At 34.8% G+C, this 20,922-nt stretch overlaps 1 protein-coding gene across 2 annotated transcripts in view; it reads right to left on the reverse strand.

Moving 5' to 3' along the window:
• The window catches only part of ABCA5 (ATP binding cassette subfamily A member 5), a 71,562-nt gene that overhangs the window by 39,982 nt on the left and 10,658 nt on the right, over nucleotides 1-20,922 (reverse strand). For both annotated transcript variants that reach the window (XM_042914759.1, XM_042914760.1), the window contains exons 2-11: nucleotides 19,117-19,233; nucleotides 17,674-17,878; nucleotides 15,590-15,751; nucleotides 14,264-14,352; nucleotides 12,269-12,498; nucleotides 10,379-10,520; nucleotides 9,111-9,299; nucleotides 7,509-7,656; nucleotides 5,422-5,590; nucleotides 3,742-3,800 (exon numbers count right to left, since the gene is read on the reverse strand). In XM_042914759.1, coding sequence (XP_042770693.1) covers nucleotides 3,742-3,800; nucleotides 5,422-5,590; nucleotides 7,509-7,656; nucleotides 9,111-9,299; nucleotides 10,379-10,520; nucleotides 12,269-12,498; nucleotides 14,264-14,352; nucleotides 15,590-15,751; nucleotides 17,674-17,878; nucleotides 19,117-19,218 — 1,495 coding nt within the window. In that variant the 5' untranslated portion in view covers nucleotides 19,219-19,233. The remainder of the gene's footprint in view (nucleotides 1-3,741; nucleotides 3,801-5,421; nucleotides 5,591-7,508; nucleotides 7,657-9,110; nucleotides 9,300-10,378; nucleotides 10,521-12,268; nucleotides 12,499-14,263; nucleotides 14,353-15,589; nucleotides 15,752-17,673; nucleotides 17,879-19,116; nucleotides 19,234-20,922) is intronic.

Here is a 20,922-nt window from a genome sequence, read left to right on the forward strand (position 1 = left end):
TCACGATTCACGAGATGGAGCCCTGTGTCAGGTTCTATGCTGACAGCATGGAGCCTGCTTGGGATTCATTCTCTCTCCCTCTCTCTCTCTCTCTCCCTCTCTGCTCCTCTCCTGCTCTCTGTCTCAAAATAAATAAACTTTTTTTTTTTTAAAGCTAGGAAAAGCAAAACTAATTAAACCCAAAGAAAGTAGTCATACAGAAATAACAGAGTAACACAACTCAATTAACTGCAAACACATGTATGATAAAGAAAACCAACAAAGTTGATGCCTCGAAAAGATTAATAAAATTGATAAACCCACTGAAAAACAAATGAAAAAAAATAATTACAAATTACTAAATATATAATGAAGACAGGGAACATCATTACAGATTCTACAGACATGTAAAAGATTATGAATAACCTGTAACAACCAATTTGGCAGCTTAGAATCTAAGTTTGACGCGTAGCTATGACCATAAAAGCATCACCACTATCAAGATGATGAACATATTCATCTCCACAAAAAATGCTGCTTTAAAATGTTTGTCCTTTGCCTATTCCACCCATCTCCAAGTAACCACTGATCTGCTCTTTTTCACTACACATTAGTTCTGCCTTTTCTACTTTACATGAATGTAATCCTATACTACGTAGTTTTATTTCTAGCTTCTTTACTTAACAACATTATTTAGAGATTCATCCATGTGGTAGCACGTATTAAGAATTCATTCCTTTTATGCCAACGAGCATTCCACTGGATGCATATGCCACAGCTGGCTATGCATTCCCCTATTAATAGGCATTTTAGACTGTTTTCAGTTTTTGTGTAACAAATAACTTTACAATGAATATTCCTGCATAAGTCTTAGTATAAAACAATTTTCACCTCTCCTGGACAGATGCCTAGAAGTGAAATGGCTAGATCACATAACAGGTGCATATTTAACTCTTTCACAAATCGTCAAGCTATTTTCCAAAGCACCTGTGCCCTTTCACATCCCCTCCGGCAGCGCATGAGCTCCAGGTTTCCACCTTCACCAACACTCAGTATGACCAGCCTTTCCAATCTTCGTCATTCCAGTGTTATGTGGTGACAGATGGCAGCTAAGCTTGTGGTGAGCATAGCATAATGTATAGAAAATAATAATTTTAATCATTCTGCTAAGTATGTACTGATCTCTTGTGATTTTAATTTGCAATTCCCTAATGAGTAATAGTGTTGGACACCTTCTCATGTACTTAGTTGCTAGCCTTCTATCTTCTTTGGTGAAGAGGATATTCAAATATTCTGCCCATTAACTGGGTTGTTTTCTTATTATTGAGTTTTGAGAGATCTTTATATATTCTGGATCCAAGTTCTTGATCAGATCGATGATTTGCAAATACTTCCCCCAGGCCAATGGTTTAGCTTTTCATTTCCATTAACAGTATCTTACAAACAGAAGCCTTCTTAATTTTTACAGTCCAATTCATCAATTAATTTACAGTTGTGCTTCTGTGCATATCTGGGAAATTTTCATGTAACCCCAGACTGCAAACGCATTTCTTCTATGGATTGTTTTTTTTGAAGTTTTAGAGTTTTAGGTTTTACATTTAGGTGTATGATCCATTTTCAGTTAGTTTTTGTATATGGTGCCTACGACAGACCAATGCTCACTTTATCCGATTGTTTCAACAGCATTTGTTTAAAAGTCCATCCTTTCTCTAGCAAGTTAACTTTGCATCTTTGTTGCAAGTTACCTACTCATACACATATGGGCCTATTCTACACTCTCTATTCTGTTTCACTGATCTATTTTTATGTTGTTTTTATGCCAAAATTACACTGTCTTGATTACTGGAGCATTTATACGAAGTCTTGTAACAAAGTTATACTAGTTCCTCAACTTTGGTCTTCTTTTTCAAAGTGTTTTTGACTATTCTAGGTCATTTGTATTTTCTTGGAAAGTTTAGAATCAGTTTGTCAAAAGCTACAAAAAAAAAAAAAAAAGCCCTATTAGGATTTTTATTGTGCCTGAATCTACTGAAATTTGAGTAAAGTTGGCATCTGACCCTGAGTCTTCTCACCCATGAACATGGTATCTCTACTTATTTACATACTCTTTATTCTTTCAGCAACTTAAAAAAAAATTTTTTTTTTAACTTTATTCATTTTTGAGAGACAGAGCATGAGCAGGGAAGGGGCAGAAAGAGAGGGAGACACGGAATCTGAAGCAGGCTCCAGACTCTGAGCTGTCAACACAAGAGCCCGACACGGGGCTCGAACTCACGAACTGTGAGATCATGACCTGAGCCAAAGTTGGACGCTCAACCGACTGAGCCACCCAGGCGCCCCTTTCAGCAACTTTTTAAAGTTTTTCAGGTTACGAATCTGTTACACCTTTTGTCAGATTTATCTATAAATATGTTTAGATACTTATGGGCTATTTTTAATTTTAATTTCTTTTTTTTTTTAAGTTTATTTATTTTTGACAGAGAGTACACAAGCAGGGGAGATGCAGAGAGAGAGTACACAAGCAGGGGAGATGCAGAGAGAGACAGAGAGACAGAGAGAGAGAGAGAGAGAGAGAGAGAGACAGAGAGAGAGAGAGAGAGAGAGACAGAGAGAGAGAGAGAGAGAGAGAGACAGAGAGAGAGGGAGAGAATCCCAGGGAGGCTCCGCACTGTTAGTGTGGAACTTGATGCAGAGCTCGAACTCACAAACTGAGATCATGACCTGAGTCAAAATCAAGAGTCTGGTGCTTAACTGACTAAGTCACCTAGGCGCCTCATTAATTTTACTTTCTAATTATCTGTTAGTAGTGTTAGTAGTATATCGAAGGACAATTTATTTTTCTACATTTATCTTATACTCTGCCCCCTTACTAAATTCGCTTTTTAGTTCCACTAACTTTTTTGTAGCTCTAACCAGATTTTTTAAATGTATACTCATATCAACTGCTAACAGCTTCACTGCTTCCTTTCCAATTTGGATGCCCTCAATAATACTGGTGAACCATATCTAGTCAGTTGAAGGCCTGCTGAGCAAAAATGGTTTTCCCTGAGAAGGAAGAATTCTGCCCCAAGACCGTAGCATAGATGTCCTGAGTCTCCAGCCCGACAGCCTCCCCTGTGAATTTCAGACTGAAGCCTGCAACTGTAACTCTTATCTCAGTTTCCAAGCTGCCATGCTGCCGTGTAGATTTCAGACTCGCCAGGCCTCACAATCACGTGGACCAATTTCTTAAAATTAATCTCCTTATTCCCTCCTTCTCCCACCCCGCCAGCTCACCCTGCTCTCTACATATGTGGATGTGTGTGTGCATGCATATGTGAGTGTATGTATGTGTGTGTATATATATACTCTATTCATTTTGAAGAATCCTTACACATTGTTAAACATTCTACAATTCTCACAATAGTTCTCATGGCAAGGAATTATCAGACTCAAAATGTCAGTAGTGCCAAGGTCGAGAAACCCTGTGCTAGGTCAAAAGGAAACAAAATTAACTAACATGTAGACACATGCATAATAATAGAACGAAAAAGGACACAGACTTGTTCAAATAACTGAATGGTTTTCATCTTTAATAGATTATTTTTTACTCTTAGTATTTGTTGTTAATTTTATTATGAATATTAATCACGTAAATAAATGAAAGTGCCCCTAAAAGAGAGAAAACTGTGCTAAAGAAGTTTAAATTTTGTACAAACTATGCAAATTGTTTTCCAATCTGTACTTTACAATCATGGACTGGGTACAACGAAAGCTACTTACTTCTCAAAGCCTCCACGCTTTCACCTTTCTTTCTGTACGTCTTCTGAATACCATTGATTCTGAAAAACACGATTCTCTAAGTATTCAAAGCAATTTATAAGGTTGTGCGTTTCCATGTGTAGTATTGTTATCAAAGCTGTCATATTTTATAGAAATAATAATAAAGTACCTTCCTACTAAAACAATAAACCTAAGAGAGGTGACAATAACTATAAAATTATTTTAAAGAAACCACAAAAGCATTCAGTATTCCTGCCCATTTTAAGTGTCATTCATTCACATTTCATGACAAGCCAACTTCTGAAAATAAAGCCTTTGGCTCCAGCAATTTATAGACGTCTCTTCATCTTTGATACTTTTCTGTTTGTAATTTATCGATACTTGTTACAACAGTTAACGGGGATTAAAAACCAAATGCTATATTTCACATCAGCACACATTTCAAACTATCCATAAACGTGAAGTGGTTCTCTCATTCCACTTTAAATGTCTCAAATAACTTAAAGAATTAATGGTTTTGGGGCACCTGGGTGGCTCAGTCGGTTAAGCGGCCGACTTCGGCTCAGGTCATGATCTCACGGTCAGTGAGTTCGAGCCCCGCGTCAGGCTCTGTGCTGACAGCTCAGAGCCTGGAGCCTGTTTCCGATTCTGGGTCTCCCTCTCTCTCTCTCTCTGACCCTCCCCCGTTCATGCTCTGTCTCTCTCTGTCTCAAAAATAAATAAACGTTAAAAAAATTAAAAAAAAAAAAAAAAAAAAAAAAAGAATTAATGGTTTTGTTAACCACTTTCAATTTTGCCCCTGAGAAGGCAGACCATTAACCCACTTATTACATCCTAAGTATCTGACTCTCCCTTGCTTTTTATACGTTCTTAAACTTGAAAAACACATATTATATTATACTTCACTTTTTCTTTCATTTTTTGCCTTTTATTTCTTTTCTCTTCTTCCTGTTAACTTTTTAAATTTGGTTTTGACTGATCTAGAAAGGCATAGTAGTGAATTTCTTGGGTTCATAGAAATTAAACTGATACTCTGAGTCACAATACCTAAAAGTCTATGAAATTAAGAGAGGACAATATGTTATATAACTTAGACAATGCAGCCGGAATAAAATTATAAAGCTAATATTTATTCTGTTTCAACCTACTTAATGGAAATCTGAAAATGGCTTAATTGTATGAATACTAGGTTTTATAACTTTTAAAAGTTTCCATTGAAACATAAAATTTCAAACCTAACACAACCTTATTCTAAACGGTTGCAAAGAAAATAAGAACCTAAAAGAGAAACTGCTCACATTAATTCTGTGTTTTAAAAATCATGAGATGTGGGGGCGCTTGGATGGCTCAGTCGGTTGAGTGTCCGACTTCGGCTCAGGTCATGTTCTCACAGCTCCTGACTTCGAGCCCCGCGTCGGGCTCTGTGCTGACAGCTCAGAGCCTGGAGCCTGCTTCTGTTTCTGTGTTTCCCTCTCTCTCTGCCCCTAACCCACTCGCATTTTGTCTCTGTCTCTTTCAAAAATAAATAAACATTAAAAAAAAAAAAATTTTTTTTTTAAATCATGAGCTGTGTACCAAAATCTAAGACACAGTAGTTACATACATTATTTAAAAATAGGATTTAAATGTAGCAGTGTTTAACTACTTCTTATACCTAAGTTGCCAAAGATTAAATCATACCTTATGGCTTCTTTTCCCACAAATTCTGAAGAAACAGGCTCAACAATTTCACTAAAACTAATATTTCCGTTAACATTGCCCTCTGATAACTCCTTATAATTTCTTTTGCTTTTTGACCAATATGATGGCTTTAGAAAATATAAAGATGATCTCCGTAAGCCAAATTCCCCTGAAAAATAAAAAAAATAAAAAAATGAATTACCCTCACAAATTATTTCTAGAAACTAGATTTGAAATTATAAAGACAGTATGTGAAACACATGACCTGGAGCTAAAGTTCATATTAAAAGTATTAAATCAGCACTGTGTGAAAAATGTTTTTACTGACAAATAATTCTAGTCTATAAACCATCTGAGATGCTTAGAGCACAGGAGAATGTAAAGGTGAATAAAGCGCATTTTCTGTCCCGAAGGAGCTCCCATCTTTACGGGCGCACATGTGTAACGAGCGCCTAGAACACGCTGCAGACATGAAGCACATCATGCATGGCGCTAGTAAGAGTTCAAAGGAAGAGAAGTTTATGCCTGAATGAGGAATATACCCTGAGGGCTGTAATGGGTATCATCTTATCGTGTCTTTGAAAACGGCTAGTACTTATTACTTCGAAAAGTGGACACAGTTCACGGAGGTTTTTAAAATCAGGAGAGTAACACGGCAACAGGACAGGCGAAGAAGACTTAGACACAGTAGACAGTGATGGTTGCTCACACAGTATATATCCATTTTCACCTCTTTCCCTAAAAAAGCCAACACTTCCCATTAAAAAAAAAATATCCAACCTCTTCTAGACGGCCACATCTAGATCTGATCCCCTCTACGGAGAGGATCCTGACTCATCTGATCAGTACGTGGCATCCTCTGGTGACTGTTACTGCTCTGGCTGTCAGCATGTAACCAATCAGAAGCGAAGGGTTTAGGTGGGGGAAAGATTCACCCTCCCTCCTCCATTGGACAGGAACAAAGAAGCATCCCACAGCAGCCAGGAAGACAGGCACAGGGGGCAAAAGCCTAGAGAATGTGGGTCTTTGAATAAGGCAACCAATTCGGAACCTATCCTATCTCTGGACTTCCTTTTAGGTAAAACAATCAGTTTCCTTCTTGCTTAAGCCAATTAAAACGATCTTCTGTTAAGAGTAACTAAAAACAATCTAACCGATTCACTGAAGCTGGGCTTAAATAGGTAAATAGGGCTATCTGGATGAATATAAAATACAGTAAGGAGGCAGAGAGTGAAAAGGAGAGCTTAAATCTATAAAAGTAACGTGAAGGACATTCATACATAAAAAGTTTCTATTTAATTCACTAGGATATGTCCAGCAAGATGATTTCTGAGCAGGTGATTAATTTGATTAAAGGCAATGGCTAAGTTTTAGACAGGCTTGAAGCAGGTAATTAGATGAGAGGTATGGTCTAGACGCCTTCTGCAGTGGTGGAAATGTCCTGTATGCATACTGTATCATATGGTAACTAACAGCCATTTGTGGCTTACTAAGCAGTCGGAAGGTGACTTGTGCTACCGAGGAAATGGGCTGTTAATTTCTTTAATTCTAAATAATTCAAATTTTAAAAATCATATTGTCTAGTAGTTACCATATAAGTGCCAGTCTAGAACACAGACAAAAGTAATGAGGAACTCAAAGGGGAAAGTCAAGGGAGTGTTAGATTATTTTAATAATATTTTCAATCAACAGGAGTTGGCTATAGATGAATGATGGATAAGGACAGTGGTGGGAGTTACAAGATTACCTCATAGTTTTGCACCTTAGAGGGTAAAGTAGTGAAATACTTTAGCCAACAAAGATTAACATTAACAATACTTTAGCCAACAAAGATTAACAACAGACATAAATTGAGTCACAGACTTAAGTTTTCAAAGCAAACTGCTCTCTTTTGAAGAGAATCTCCCTACATTCACTAGTCATTAAGGCACAGGTACGAAATATACTTATTTAAAATTAAACTAAGAGTTTAAACAACAAATATGACTAGGGTACTCCAGCTAGAAGAAAACATTTAAACTAAGTTGACCCTATGTGAGCAAAAAAATTAAAATCTTTAAAGTAAAATCCAATAGGTACCTGCATACCTGGAATGACTTGATCAAGATAGACAGCCAAGAGGACATAGAATATACTATTAAGTGCTAGCATGACAAGAGTAATAATTAGAGGATATGGGCCTTCAGTCAAGTTAGAAAATAAAGCACCTTCATTAAAATCTTCTAAGTGCATGACCTGGAAAACAGAAACACCAACTTTATTATATAAAAACAATACAAATAAGCAAAAGTTAACACTACCTAGAGTTTCTCATTATATCCAGATCGATGGTAACCAAACTGGGCCTTCTAACAGTCTACTAAATTAGTAGTAAGAATTTATAAGGAAAACAACAAACTTTACCAAAATATAAGTTTATCACAACAATCCATTTCAATCCATTTTAATGTTATGTTTTAAAATTAGTATACATCTCTTCCCAGGGCATTGAATTCTAATGTTATGACTATCAAAGGAAATAAAAATAAAGTATGCTCCTACTACTAACTGCTGCAAACAAATGGTCCACATGGAAGTCAAACAAATTAAGTATTAGAGGATAAAATTACGATCAGCATCTTTTCAATACTGAAAAGGGAGAAGGTATTCTGATTAATTAACACAACTCTTCCATTATTCACAATAGATATATGTGATAGAGCAGAAAGACATGTACTAGAGGTTGAGGTGTCATTTAGACCCCAGATCTGCCATTAGGAATAAATGCTAATTACACCATTCTGGATCTCAGTCTCCTCATCTGTGAAATGAAGATGATTAAATGACATTGGGAAGTCCTTCCCACAAGCAACAAAGACCTATGAATCTATAAATCTACTTTCCTAAGTGAAGGAGAACTCAGTGGACTCTTAAAATGTGTAAACGATAGCTCTTAGGTCCAAAGTAATTAAAATTTGCTTAACTCAATACTCAGATACATTAATCTAAGGTTTCACAAATCAGAATATTCTATTTAGTCAACATGAATAATCTCTTATTTTAAGTACATTTTTGCTTTATACATTGACCGAATTTATGTTTTATAATAGAAGAAGCAGTTTCTCATAAGAATACTTCCCTCAGAACCTGACTGCCCCTATAAAATAGACTAATAAAAATCAAATAAAAACTTTAAAAATAAATACATAAATATAAATATTATTTAGGCGAAGGACAATCCCATGAATCCTAAAGTAATAAAATCCACCAGCCTACTCGTTTCACTGATAACAGTCATGAAAATTTGTTTTGCTCCACACACCACAATTTTCTGCCAGGTACACATCTGAGATAAATGTACCAAAGTAGCAATGTAACCAGGCCATATAGCAATCTAGAATACCTGGCGCTTAAAATGACTTTTAACAAACTGAGTTATTGCAGTGAAAATAAACTACTGAGATATACTAATACACAAGATAGAAAACTTCTAAACAGATCATACAGATGAAAAACTTAAAAATGGAGAAAATATAAATGAAACCCATATAAAATGTACTCCAGTGTTCAAACAGCATTCCTTTCTTATGTTGAAATTATAAAATAATTTTTTTGCAAATCAAAGGCAGTATCACTGCAGTATAACAAGCTGCATGGAACTGGAGAGAAAAAGTACTTAGTAGTGGAAGCAAGATAAATATATTACCTACCTGTGCAATACCAATCAAAAAAGTACATTGACAGAAAGGACTGAAAAGCCACACTAATGATTTGGGAAAACTTTCCATGAGGACTATCAAAAGGCCAACAAATCCAAAAGCCACAGTGACTAAAAATTCAACTATTCCCACATGTTTTGATTTTTTAAAAAGAGGTGTCAGCATTAAAGCAAAAAATACCTGCAAAATATAAATATTAAAGTTAATGCATTGTTCATATACATTGGTATGAAAACAAAATTAATTTTGCTTGTGAAAGAACAATCATTGGAAAATACATTCATTAAAATAATTTCTAAATGCTATGGTAAGATATTTTATTTTCATAGAAACAGGAATAAATACATTAAAAAATTTAAGATGATAAACATTAAAAACATTTTATCTATGTAAATAGGCAAACATGACTACCTCTACACGACAGAAACCATAACCAGCCACATGCGTCTGCAGTTAGATGTGTACATGTGAACAAAACAATAAATCAACCAGCTTTTAAACAGAGAACCTATCTTTTAAACTCGATGTCTTGATGAGATACAAACTCAGGTAACTGTATGTAGAAGTCTGAGTTGCTTGTAAATTATCACGTGAAAGAGCAAGGGTGATCATGAAAAAATTTAATAAATGGTACAGCATGGGCACATAAGCCAATCATAATAGAAACTAGAACCACAGGAACACAAAGGCTGGCCATTAACAGGAAGCATTTAGCCAATAGAGCAGATGAATATCAATACTATCCAAGAGCTATATTTACACTTTTTTTCTTTTATTTTTTTATTAATTTTATTTTTTTTAATTTACATCCAAATTAGTTAGCATATAGTGCAACAATGATTTCAGTAGGTTCCTTAAAAAGAGCTATATTTACAAAGGCATACCTTTACACATCACCCATCACCCTATAATAGAAATGTGAGACTACACCAGGGCGCCTGGGTGGCTCAGTCGGTTAAGCATCCGACTCTTGACCTCAGCTCAGGTCTTGATCTCAGGGTCATGAGTTCAAGCCCCTCAAGCCCACGCACAGCGTGGAGCCTACTTAAAAAATAAAAAATAAAAATAAAAAAAATAAACATGAGGCTATTTTGTACCTTTTCTAAAATATGGAAGTACAATGATGCTGTCTATGTATAAGTCGTTTGTGAGTAACCTAGTAACAAATCAACTCTAAGTTAACCACAGAATAAGCACTTTGCTATATTAATCAACAATTTTGACAGTTCTTTATTCCCATTTCAAGTTAAAATACTCACAGATGATAACCCATACAGGAAAAAAAGTAGAAATATCACAACGCAGCTACTTTGAGGGAATAATGAAGAAGCTGTTGCAATGACTGCCATAAGAAGGGACATAAGGAAAATCAAACTTGTATACAGAAGAACCCATGAAAGCCTAAAATGAGAATACAAATACACCTATGATTAAGTGCATGGGCTTTCACAGAAAATCATTTCAAACAGAACTTCAGCCATTTTATTCTTAAAATTAAGTTTATTCTTTCCTGTGTATGCTCATTTACTGAAAACTAATGTTCTTATAATAGTAATTAAAAATATATGGGGTGCCTGGGTGGTTTAGTCGGTTAAGTGTCTGACTCTGGACTTCGGTTCAGGTCATGATCTCACGGTTCATGGGATCGAGCCCCAGGTCGGGCTCTGTGCTGACATCATGGAGCCTGCTTGGGATTTTTTCTCTCCCTCTCTCTCTGTCCCTCCCCTGCTCACATTCTCTCTCTCAAAATAAATAAACTTTAAAAAAATACAACATTGGTTATGATAAAGGTCTGACATAGAATGATTATCTTTTCAAGAGTCAAAAAAAACCTCCAAATTAATAGCAATTCATGACTAATTTAAATCCAATATTCTCAAAAGTTCAATAATGCAAAAACACTTCCAATTTTCTTAAAATATGAAAGAATTTAATGACAACTTTATGGCCTAGGCTATAATTAAACCTCTGACGGCCTGCCTTTTTGACACTTTAAGCAATGAAGACTATCTCACTAATCGATAACGTACTTACTACATTTACACAATGTAAGATCAAGAAGTTCGACAACAGACTCACTGTATTTACTCAAAATTTCTTCCCAAATCAGAGTTCAATGGAACTGCAACAGTATTTAGGGCTTTTTAAAAAAATGTTAGATCATTATCTGATGTATGTTACCATGAAACATAAAAGCACTGAAACAGAGCTAAAAGATACCTACATTACCAAAATTGAACCCATCATTTTACAGAGGCAAAACTGAGGCATTAAGAAACTGATTTGCCTAACTTCTTCCATTTCCTCACAAAGCACTTTAACAGCTCAGTGCATCTTAAAAACCAATGACTACTCAAATGATAGGAGAAAAAAACAAGCAAAGAAAATATGCTATACACAATGACCCCATTATGTAAAGTGTTATAATTAACTGCTGTATTCAACTGGGCTAAATGGAATACGATTTTGTAAAAGGGACTATAATATCAACTCACATACACAGTATTAACTTTTCCCCCCAAATGAGCTCAAAATAAATTTTCCTACTACACAGTGGGAAAAGTAAGGAAAATACATTTAGAATTATTTGTAAAAATGCATGCCTCTATAAAATTATCATTGTATAAAGATGTTGACATATTATGGCTCACTTGTGAAAACATTTTCTAAATTTCTCTATAAATTATTTGTATATTTTCATCTTAACTTACAAAAATAACTTTTTTCCTGAGGAGAGGAGGGAACCCCATATGCCACATATGCAAAGTTCAATCATTTTAATTAAATTTTTAATAACTTATATATGCTATGATATTGGGGGAAGACTACAACAGGCAATTAATTTCTAACTTTCCAAGATCTCATATGTTCTATACACTGAAATACATAGAACACACCTCATCAATTATGACAAAATGTGAAGTAAAATTTAAACATGTAATATCAACATGAGTTTCCCAAATCCCACTTCCCTTATGTTAAAAAAAAAAAAAAAAAGCCAATCTATTGCTGCAGTTTGATGCCTAGTCTCAACTTCCAAAACAAAAGCACCTCCTCAAGTTGAGTGAATAACAAAATTACAACTCTGGAGATATGTACATTTAATGTAATTATTAATCATACTAAATAATAAACTTTTAATAACATACCAAAAGGCAGTGTCATGAAGTCCCATTATCTTTAAAAACTCCTTTAATTTTTTCTCTTTTTCTGCTACGATATGAATTGCCAAAAAGTAACCAAAAGGTGAAAATGCTATCACTAGGTATATTAAAATGACTCCTCGGGGAAAGGTGTCTATCTCAACCATAGCAGTTTCTCCCATAATGACAGCTTTAGTGGACTCCAGCTCCTTCCAAAAGGAAACATTGGTCTTCAGCTAGAATTGGAAAACATACATACAGTCAATGAATTTAGTGGTCCCCAATAAAATGTGACAATTATACCCCCATATTTTATACAAACCTATTACAAATACAATACTCAAAAACTACACACCTGAAATAAAGTGACAGACCCCAATGTCAAAGTACAAGCACACATTATTGCTTTCATTCATTCTGGAAGCATACCATGAAGTTTAAGTCTGAAGTTGAGTAGTATACGAATTTTGATGAAATAGCTTATCAAAGAAAATAAAACTGAATAATTATTCTAATTATTCTTAAGCAATTATATACATCTTAACAAAAATATGCACTTGTAATATTGAGGAATTAAGGAACGATTATTAGTACCATGAAAGACTGTCTTTAAAAAATCTTTTTTTAAATAGTATGTCCTATTGTTTTAAAATCTATGTATGAAGCATGTGTAGACAGAATAATAAAACTTTATGCTGTATGATACTTCTATCTAACATTCAATTAAATGTCTAAAATAAGATCTGCTCTGCCTGTTCATCCAGTGTGGTCTGGGCTGTGGATGGCTAAGGTCTTCGGCCAAAAACACAAGTAAGCACTATAACACCATCACTGTGATATATCCTATATTTTACTGCCTTTACCTTAAACTTCTATATTACTGAATTTGGGTAATATTACAGCTCTATAATACATTTATACCATGCTGTCAGAGTTTATAAGACAATCTGACACATAGCATTTGGTTCTTACAACAACCCTGTCAAGTAAAGCATTATTACTGTTGTCATTTTACTACATAGCAGTCTAACAACAGAGCCAGGTCTCCTGTTCATTTCTACTAAAATGTGAAACACCTGATAAGGTCTAAGCATGTCTTTAGATTATAACTGTAACCTTTATACACAATCCTCATGGCAGTACAGTATTAAAACACAAACTTGGGAGCCAAAAAGCCATAGTTGGAATTAGCTTTGTCACTAATTAACTGAATTTTGGAAAGTCAATCTCCCCGTGCTTCAGTTCCATATGTAAAATGGAAATAATAATAGCACAAATCTCAGGTGCCTGGGTGGCTCAGTCGGTTATGCATCCGACTTGATTTTGGTTCAGGTCATGATCTCATAGCTTGTGAGATCAAGACCCATGTTAGGCTCTGCAATGAGAGTGCAGAGCCTGCTTGGGATTCTCTCCCTCTCTCTCTGTCCCTCCCTTGCTGGAGCATGCACTCACTCGCTCTTTCTCTCTCTCTCTCTCTCTCTCTCTCAAAATAAACAAACATTTAAAAAATAAAATAATAGCACAAATCCCATATGTTTGCTACAGATTAAATGGATTCATGTTCTAAGCATTCAACTTAGAAACAATATTTGGCAAATAAGTGATAATTATTTATTAAATAAAAAATGAAATCCACAACTATGAATAACATAACAAAAACATTCATTTTCTTTAAACTAAGTTATTTTTATTCAAGGGGAAAACTCTATAAATATAGATCATTCATAAATATTACCTATGGTCAACACACATAGAATAATACAGATATATGGAATTGCTAAATCACATGCTTAGAAACCATCGAGTAACAGTGGGGTTTGAAAAATATTAAACTAAAAAAATTAAACTGAAAATATGACTCATCTTTTTTCTTAAAGGAGTTGTAATATGTTATGTATTTTGTACATTTAACAGCAGACAAACTAAATCCTACTGTAAAGACTTAAGGCGTAATTGTTAAAATACACTGTGGCTCTATTTTACTTCCTTCATCATATTTACCTGTATAATAGCAGCATCTATGGATGCTTGTAAAACTGTGAACCCTGAGGACCAGTACTGAGTAGCCTCACATGATGTTGAACAGCCAGCTATAGGGACAAAATGTGAGACATAAAAATCCGCACAACATGTAAGTGCTTTCTTTTAAAGATAATATATGGAGGGTTACTAAAGCAATATAATTAATCAATGTCCGTAGGACTGAAGAAGATAAGCAATCGCCCTTTGAAGGTAAAGAATATCACATTCCCGATTGTTTATTTGAAATTTTTGAAATAAAAGAGTTACATGTGTTAGGATATTGCATGGTAAATGCATACAAATGGAAGAAAGAAATTGACTGTAAACATAGTTATTTAAAATAAGTCACTTTTCAAGACTCCTGGGTGGCTCAGTCAGTTAAGCGTCCCACTCTTGGTTTGAGCTCAGGTTATGATATCACGGTTCGGTTTGTGGGATGGAGCTCTGCATCCGGCTCTGTGCTGACAGCACAAAGCCTGCCTGGGATTCTCACTCTCCCTCCCTCCCTCCCTCCCTCTCCCTCTCTCTCTCTCTCTCCCTCTCCCTCTCTCTCTCTCTCTCTCTCCCCCCCCCCGCCCCTCCCATGCTCGCACTCTCTCTCTCAAAATAAATAAATAAACTTTAAAAAATAAAATAAAGTAAGTCCCTTTTCTGTTTTAAGGTCATTCTACAGTAACTTAGAGTCAAAGGACTTCCAGATGCCAGTACAAGTCCAGGTTAAGAGGACCAAAAAAAGAAAAAAAAAAAAAAAATTCTGTAAAGGCCTTTTGGAATAAAGTCACAAATTCAGTACTTAGCATAAGGGACTTTAATATTGCTCAATAAATGTTTGTGTTTGATAGTATCTCTCCACAGGTTTAAGCACTGAAGGTTGTTTTCCATGATGTAAATATAAAACTAAAAAAGTTCACTGGTAGAAGACCTTGAAATTTTAAAGATATGCAACACACCATATGTGAAAAACAATTACATAGAGGAAAAAAAATGCTGGTTTAGAAAGTCATATAATTCAAGATACAATTTTGCTTTCTGTTAACTATCATTAAAATTATATATATATAATAATAATATACAAATGTATTAAAATTAAAATGGATGTTACATAAATTATATTTCACATTACACATAATTATAGATAGATATTTGTGTATACATACATATATTTATGCTACACTTGACACTTTTCTTATTTGAACAAATAGAGTTGAAAACACCAATGCTGGACCCCATCAAATTTTGCATTTGAACTAAGAGCAGTGAAGACACGCATTTATTTGATTTACAAGATTATTTAGGGCTATTTACCCCTTGAATCCATATAAATAGAAGATACTGGAATCATATCAGGGAAAAAACGGAGTTCATAGGACATGAAGTCTTTGAAAACCACACCTACAAAGTTGTTGGGCTTAGAAAGACTGGATACTAACAATTCTTTTTCACTTGTATATTCTTCAGTAATTATGACTGTAAAACATGAGAATAAAGTTAGTTCAAAAATTACAAGTTTACTATCATACAACAGACTGAAATTTAACATTACATTAAATGAATATACTATTTGATAAGCACTTTTGTTTTATCCTCTAACTTCCTGAACAGAGCCATTCTAAAATTATACTAAATAATAATAATAAAAGAACAGTACAATTTCACAGACACTATTTCTCTCAGCTATCATCTGATTACATAAATTATGTGTCTGTGTAACATGTGAGTTATTAATATGATGAAGTTTAGTACATACTTTAGTATACAGTATATGCCGTTCACTTAACTATTTCAAAGTAAAACATACAATAACTCATTGATAAGTGAATGGGTATTTTATTTTCAAATATTTCTTATGAAGAGGAAAATTACATAATCCTCCTCAGAAACCAAATATGTATTCTAGTAACTAAGACACAACTCTCCTTTGAATAAAAATTGCCATTTCAACCCCATACTGCTTGCTCCTTTCTTAGAAAATACTCCAATTACCATTCATCTTCCTTTCACATCAGATAATGCCAATTTTTAAGTATTTTCTTAAAGCTTTATTTACAAGCAACTTCTTCACTATAGAAGCTTCAGAACATGTGGTGAAATAGAAGAACATAGGATTATGTGCTTGACCACGAGCAATTTGATACTCTAAATTTCAGCATCCTCAATACCGAGCTGATCATAGTGGTTATTAAGGTCAAAAGCAATTACAAACAAAATGCTTTGTAAGTTATAAAGTATTACTTCAATGTTAATTGTCATGATTTTCCAGACCTTTAAGGTGGACACGGATTGATGTGAAAAAATATAGTGTTAGTTCAACATCCTACCAGTCATGTTACCACCCATGGATGCATACTCCACTTTCAGACAGCTCTCTTGTTAAAAAGATAGGACTTAAAATAAAAGCTACATACATTTCTACTATTTTAGCATCTAAGTTGAATACACACTGACTCGGATTTCTTTGGTGTATATGCTTTACTCCAACTCAGAATTACCAAAGAATTTCATTCTCAACCTTTCTGATCAGTTTTTTGAGCTGGCAGGCTAAATGCTTATGGCGATCTGTGCTACTTGTACTCAGATAAACCAACAAACATAGCAGAAGATATGGGCTTGACAAAACTATTAAATAGTAATAAGTCAGAAAGATATCAGTAGGGAAAATATTATCCGGCTCCTGATTGTATTAGCATCATCTATTCAGTGATGCATTATCCAAAACTATGACGATACATACCAGAAGTTGATCACAACTATCTGATATAAGACAACATGTTAATCTGCTATTTTCAACAGTTCAGCATTTCATTAAATCAATCATCATATTATAAACATTTCTGTCACTTTCTCTAGTTCTCGACCTGGATTCTCTCACGGCCACTTGAGGCTCATTGGTACTGCCTCACTTACACTGTGTTCCAGTCTGTGAGCAGCACAGAGAAACAGACTGAGGTAGGGAGCCACAGTCATAGTCTCCAAAGCTAAGCACTACTTCTGTTGATACCATATACCTCCATAAATAGACATGACAGTGTGAAATGATCACTGCTTTGTAACCTTTCTCTCTCTAGCTTCTTAACTACTCTAGGAGTCAGAATCAAAATGAAATATTACTTCCAATCCTTTATCCTGTACAAATATGTTTATTTTATAAATGGTCTGGGAATTAAATCTAAAATATGAAGACACATATAATATGCTTCAGCAGAATTACATTATTTTAATAACTTTTATTATATTAATAACTTTTAAAATAAATTTTAAAATTATATTTTGGTGAGGGGACATATCCCTAAGTGTTAAGAATGTCATTTATTCAAGAAAGCAAGCAAAAAAATACTGAGGAGGCTTTCTGTTATAGATAGAATCCATCCATAAATACAAGCTCACAATACCATCAGGAAGGTGATCAGTAGACACTTTCTGCATGATGTTTCTTGTAATATTAGTCACTGGAGTATATCCAAGAATTAGGTTAGAGAGAACAGATTTGTCCATAGGGGTAAGTTCTATATCAGGAACTTCTTCATATTTCTTATTTGGATGCATCATGCTAATTAATATTAACCAAAATAAAAAAAAGAGTGGAAAAAGAATTTCCTACAATAAAGGAGACAAACAAAATGATTATAAAATATACCAATGGTAGCAAACATCATCAAGATTACTATGCAAATAATATAATGCTAAGGTAAAAACACGAGGACTTTGGGTCTCCTTTCTTACGTACAAAAAGCAATTCTATCCTGAAAAAACTATTGTGTTGAGCATCTCCCCTAACTCAACAGGAAATAGGAGATAATTTTTCCTTTACATTCAGTTTTACTGAAATAATTTAAAATTCAAGTCACATAATAAAATGACACAAACGCTATATTTAAAGATCTTACATTACTAAGCATAAAATATAATATGTTTACTTATATATAACATTATTTAAATTAACTTATCAAACAGCCCCAATAGGACTCACCATAAAAATGTCTTTCTTCAAATCTGACTTAAAACTCGTGCCTTAATTACACCTAAATTTCTACTATTAATTATCTGTTAAATTCAATAATGAGCTTTAATAGAGATGAACTATTTACTATTTCATTTTGCTGTTTAATTGTTATGGTGGCTTCAGAAGAAAAGCAATGCACTTTTATCCTTTAGAATTATTAACTGGTTAGGCAGAGTTATTACTTTCTTTTAACTTTTAAAGTAATGTGTATCTGTTGGGAACAAATATGTGTCCTAATTTTAGTAGTCCTAAGTAATTCAATCCAGAGTCCAAAAGATGGGAAGTCATGGGGAATAAACTGTGAAATTATGGGCCACAAAATTATCCGTGCAATTTTTTTTTCATTCCATGAAACTTGAGAAATGCATGCCTATAAGTTCAAACTTAAGCACTGATATTAGCAATTAACTAAATTGGGGCACCTTGGTGGCTCAGTCAGTTAAGCGTCCAACTCTTGATTTCAGCTCAGGTCATGATCTCATAGTTCATGAGGTCGAGCCCTACACAGAGCCTGCTTGGGATTCTCTCTGCCCCTCCCCTGCTAGTGCACGCTCTCCCTCAAAATAAATAAATAAACATTTAAGACATTAAAAAAAAAAGAAGTTAACCATATTTAAGAACCATTATTAAAATGTTTAACATTCAGAAAACAACAGGTAATTTAGGTACTTTTCCGTGTTAACACAAGTTTTTACTTCACAAGCACATTAAAGGGACCTAATGATATAAAATTATACTAGAAATGTATCCAGAAAAATAAATCACCTCTTAAAGATGGAACATATCAATGCAAAAACTGCGATAAGGCATAAGAAAGGATCATTTAACTTACCTGAACACTACTTTTTTTAGTCCTGCATTTAATTAAGTAATTCTTCAGTAGGAGTGTTCTGGTCTGTCTCCAAACTCCCACCTCCCTAATTGCGGTAGCCATGTTTTCTGGACCAGTCTATTAAAAGAGTAGATTAAAAAAACAAAAACAAAAAAAACTGGAACCCCAGAGTCAAGCCCATGCCATTTAACAGCAAAAACAAACATTTGTTTCAGTCTCAGGTTAGCTGGAGGTAAGCATATTCCAAGCTGTCTCTCCTATCTGGACAAAATGAATGGAACAGCAACTTGAAGACTCTGAAAAGTAAATAGGAACCAAGTAAATGTGAACCAAGATGGAACCAGAATTCAAAATCCCCACAACCAACAGTGAGCTCACCACCTGTTTCTCGTCTTTTAGTATCCCCCAAACTGAATGCATCAGAAGCAGGCACTGGTGCAGAGAAAGCAAGAGCCAAAAGCTCTCTGGCTCGAGAAGTAGGGAAGCCTTTTGCTCAGGTAGAGTGCGGAGATATCCAATCTTTTTTTTTCCCCCTACATTCTCCTATGCCTCTCTCCCCAAGCAACTGCATGATAGAAGTGTCAGACTACAGTAATGAAAGCTTGATGCAGCCCAAACTCTGAGGCAAGGGAACCTTCCTCCCCATTAATTGGAGCTATAGTTTCAAAAGGGGAGGGCCAAATCCCCAGGTGTTCTACCTCCTGCCGCTGGGCCCTGGATGTGGTAGATGCAGTTGCAGAAGTGTGTGGCCCAATGGGACAAATAAACCCTAGCTTTCTGGTTGTAGGATGGCAAAGAGAAACCATGGGGAATCCGAAAGCAGTAGGGAGAGCATATAAAAAGAGGAGCACAGGAAAGCAACAGAATAAAAATGGCTTATTAACACCTAAACGGACCCCCACGCTGAGCACACAGGGCTCTAATCCCATTATGTGTACCAAAGACTTGAGGAATAAAAGACAGACTACTGCCCAGATTCAGTCTGACTACTGGGAGGCATACACAAGACAGATCCAAACCACACTACAAGGGCTTCTGAAAACTAAACTGAAATTAAAACCACAGCTCAAAGAATGCAGATGAAACATAAGACCTGAACCTAACCAGGTTGACAGCATGTCAAAAGTATCAACACTCTCCACGCACTTAAAACAAAACCCAGGCTCATACAATCCAAAACAACTCGACCAAAAAAAAAAAAAAAAGCATGTGGAAAATATCAACTCTATTAAGAAAAGAAAAATCAACGGATACCAATGCCAAGATAACAAGTTTTGGAATTATCGGACAAAAACTTTAAAGTATTTTAAAAGTGCTCCAGCAAACAATAGTGAGCACTCTTGAAAAACAGTAAAAAAAAAATCTCAGCAAAGAAACAAGACATAAAGTAGCACCAAATATAAATTTCAGAAGAGAAAAACATAGTAACATAAATAAAACCCAGAGAATGGCCTCAATAGTATAATGGAGATAACAGAAAGTCAGTGAACTTCACAGATCAATAGAAGCTATACAATCTGAATCACAGAGAAAAACATTAAAAAAAAATTAACAGTACCTGAAAGAACCATGAACAATAACACAGGTCTAACATTCACATTATCAGCATTCCAGAAAGAAGAGAAGAGTGTTAATGATGAAAAAATATTTTAAAAAATTAATGGCTGAAAACTTCCCAAATTTGGCAAGAGATAAAAACCTGCAGGTTCCAAAAAGCTCAGTAAACCCCAAAGAGTATAAATCAAAGGAAATCCATACCCATACATATAATCAAACCACTAAAAATTGAAGACAGTGAAAACTCTT

This window comes from Panthera leo, chromosome E1 (genome assembly GCF_018350215.1).
Source record: "Panthera leo isolate Ple1 chromosome E1, P.leo_Ple1_pat1.1, whole genome shotgun sequence".
Lineage (NCBI taxonomy): Eukaryota > Metazoa > Chordata > Mammalia > Carnivora > Felidae > Panthera > Panthera leo.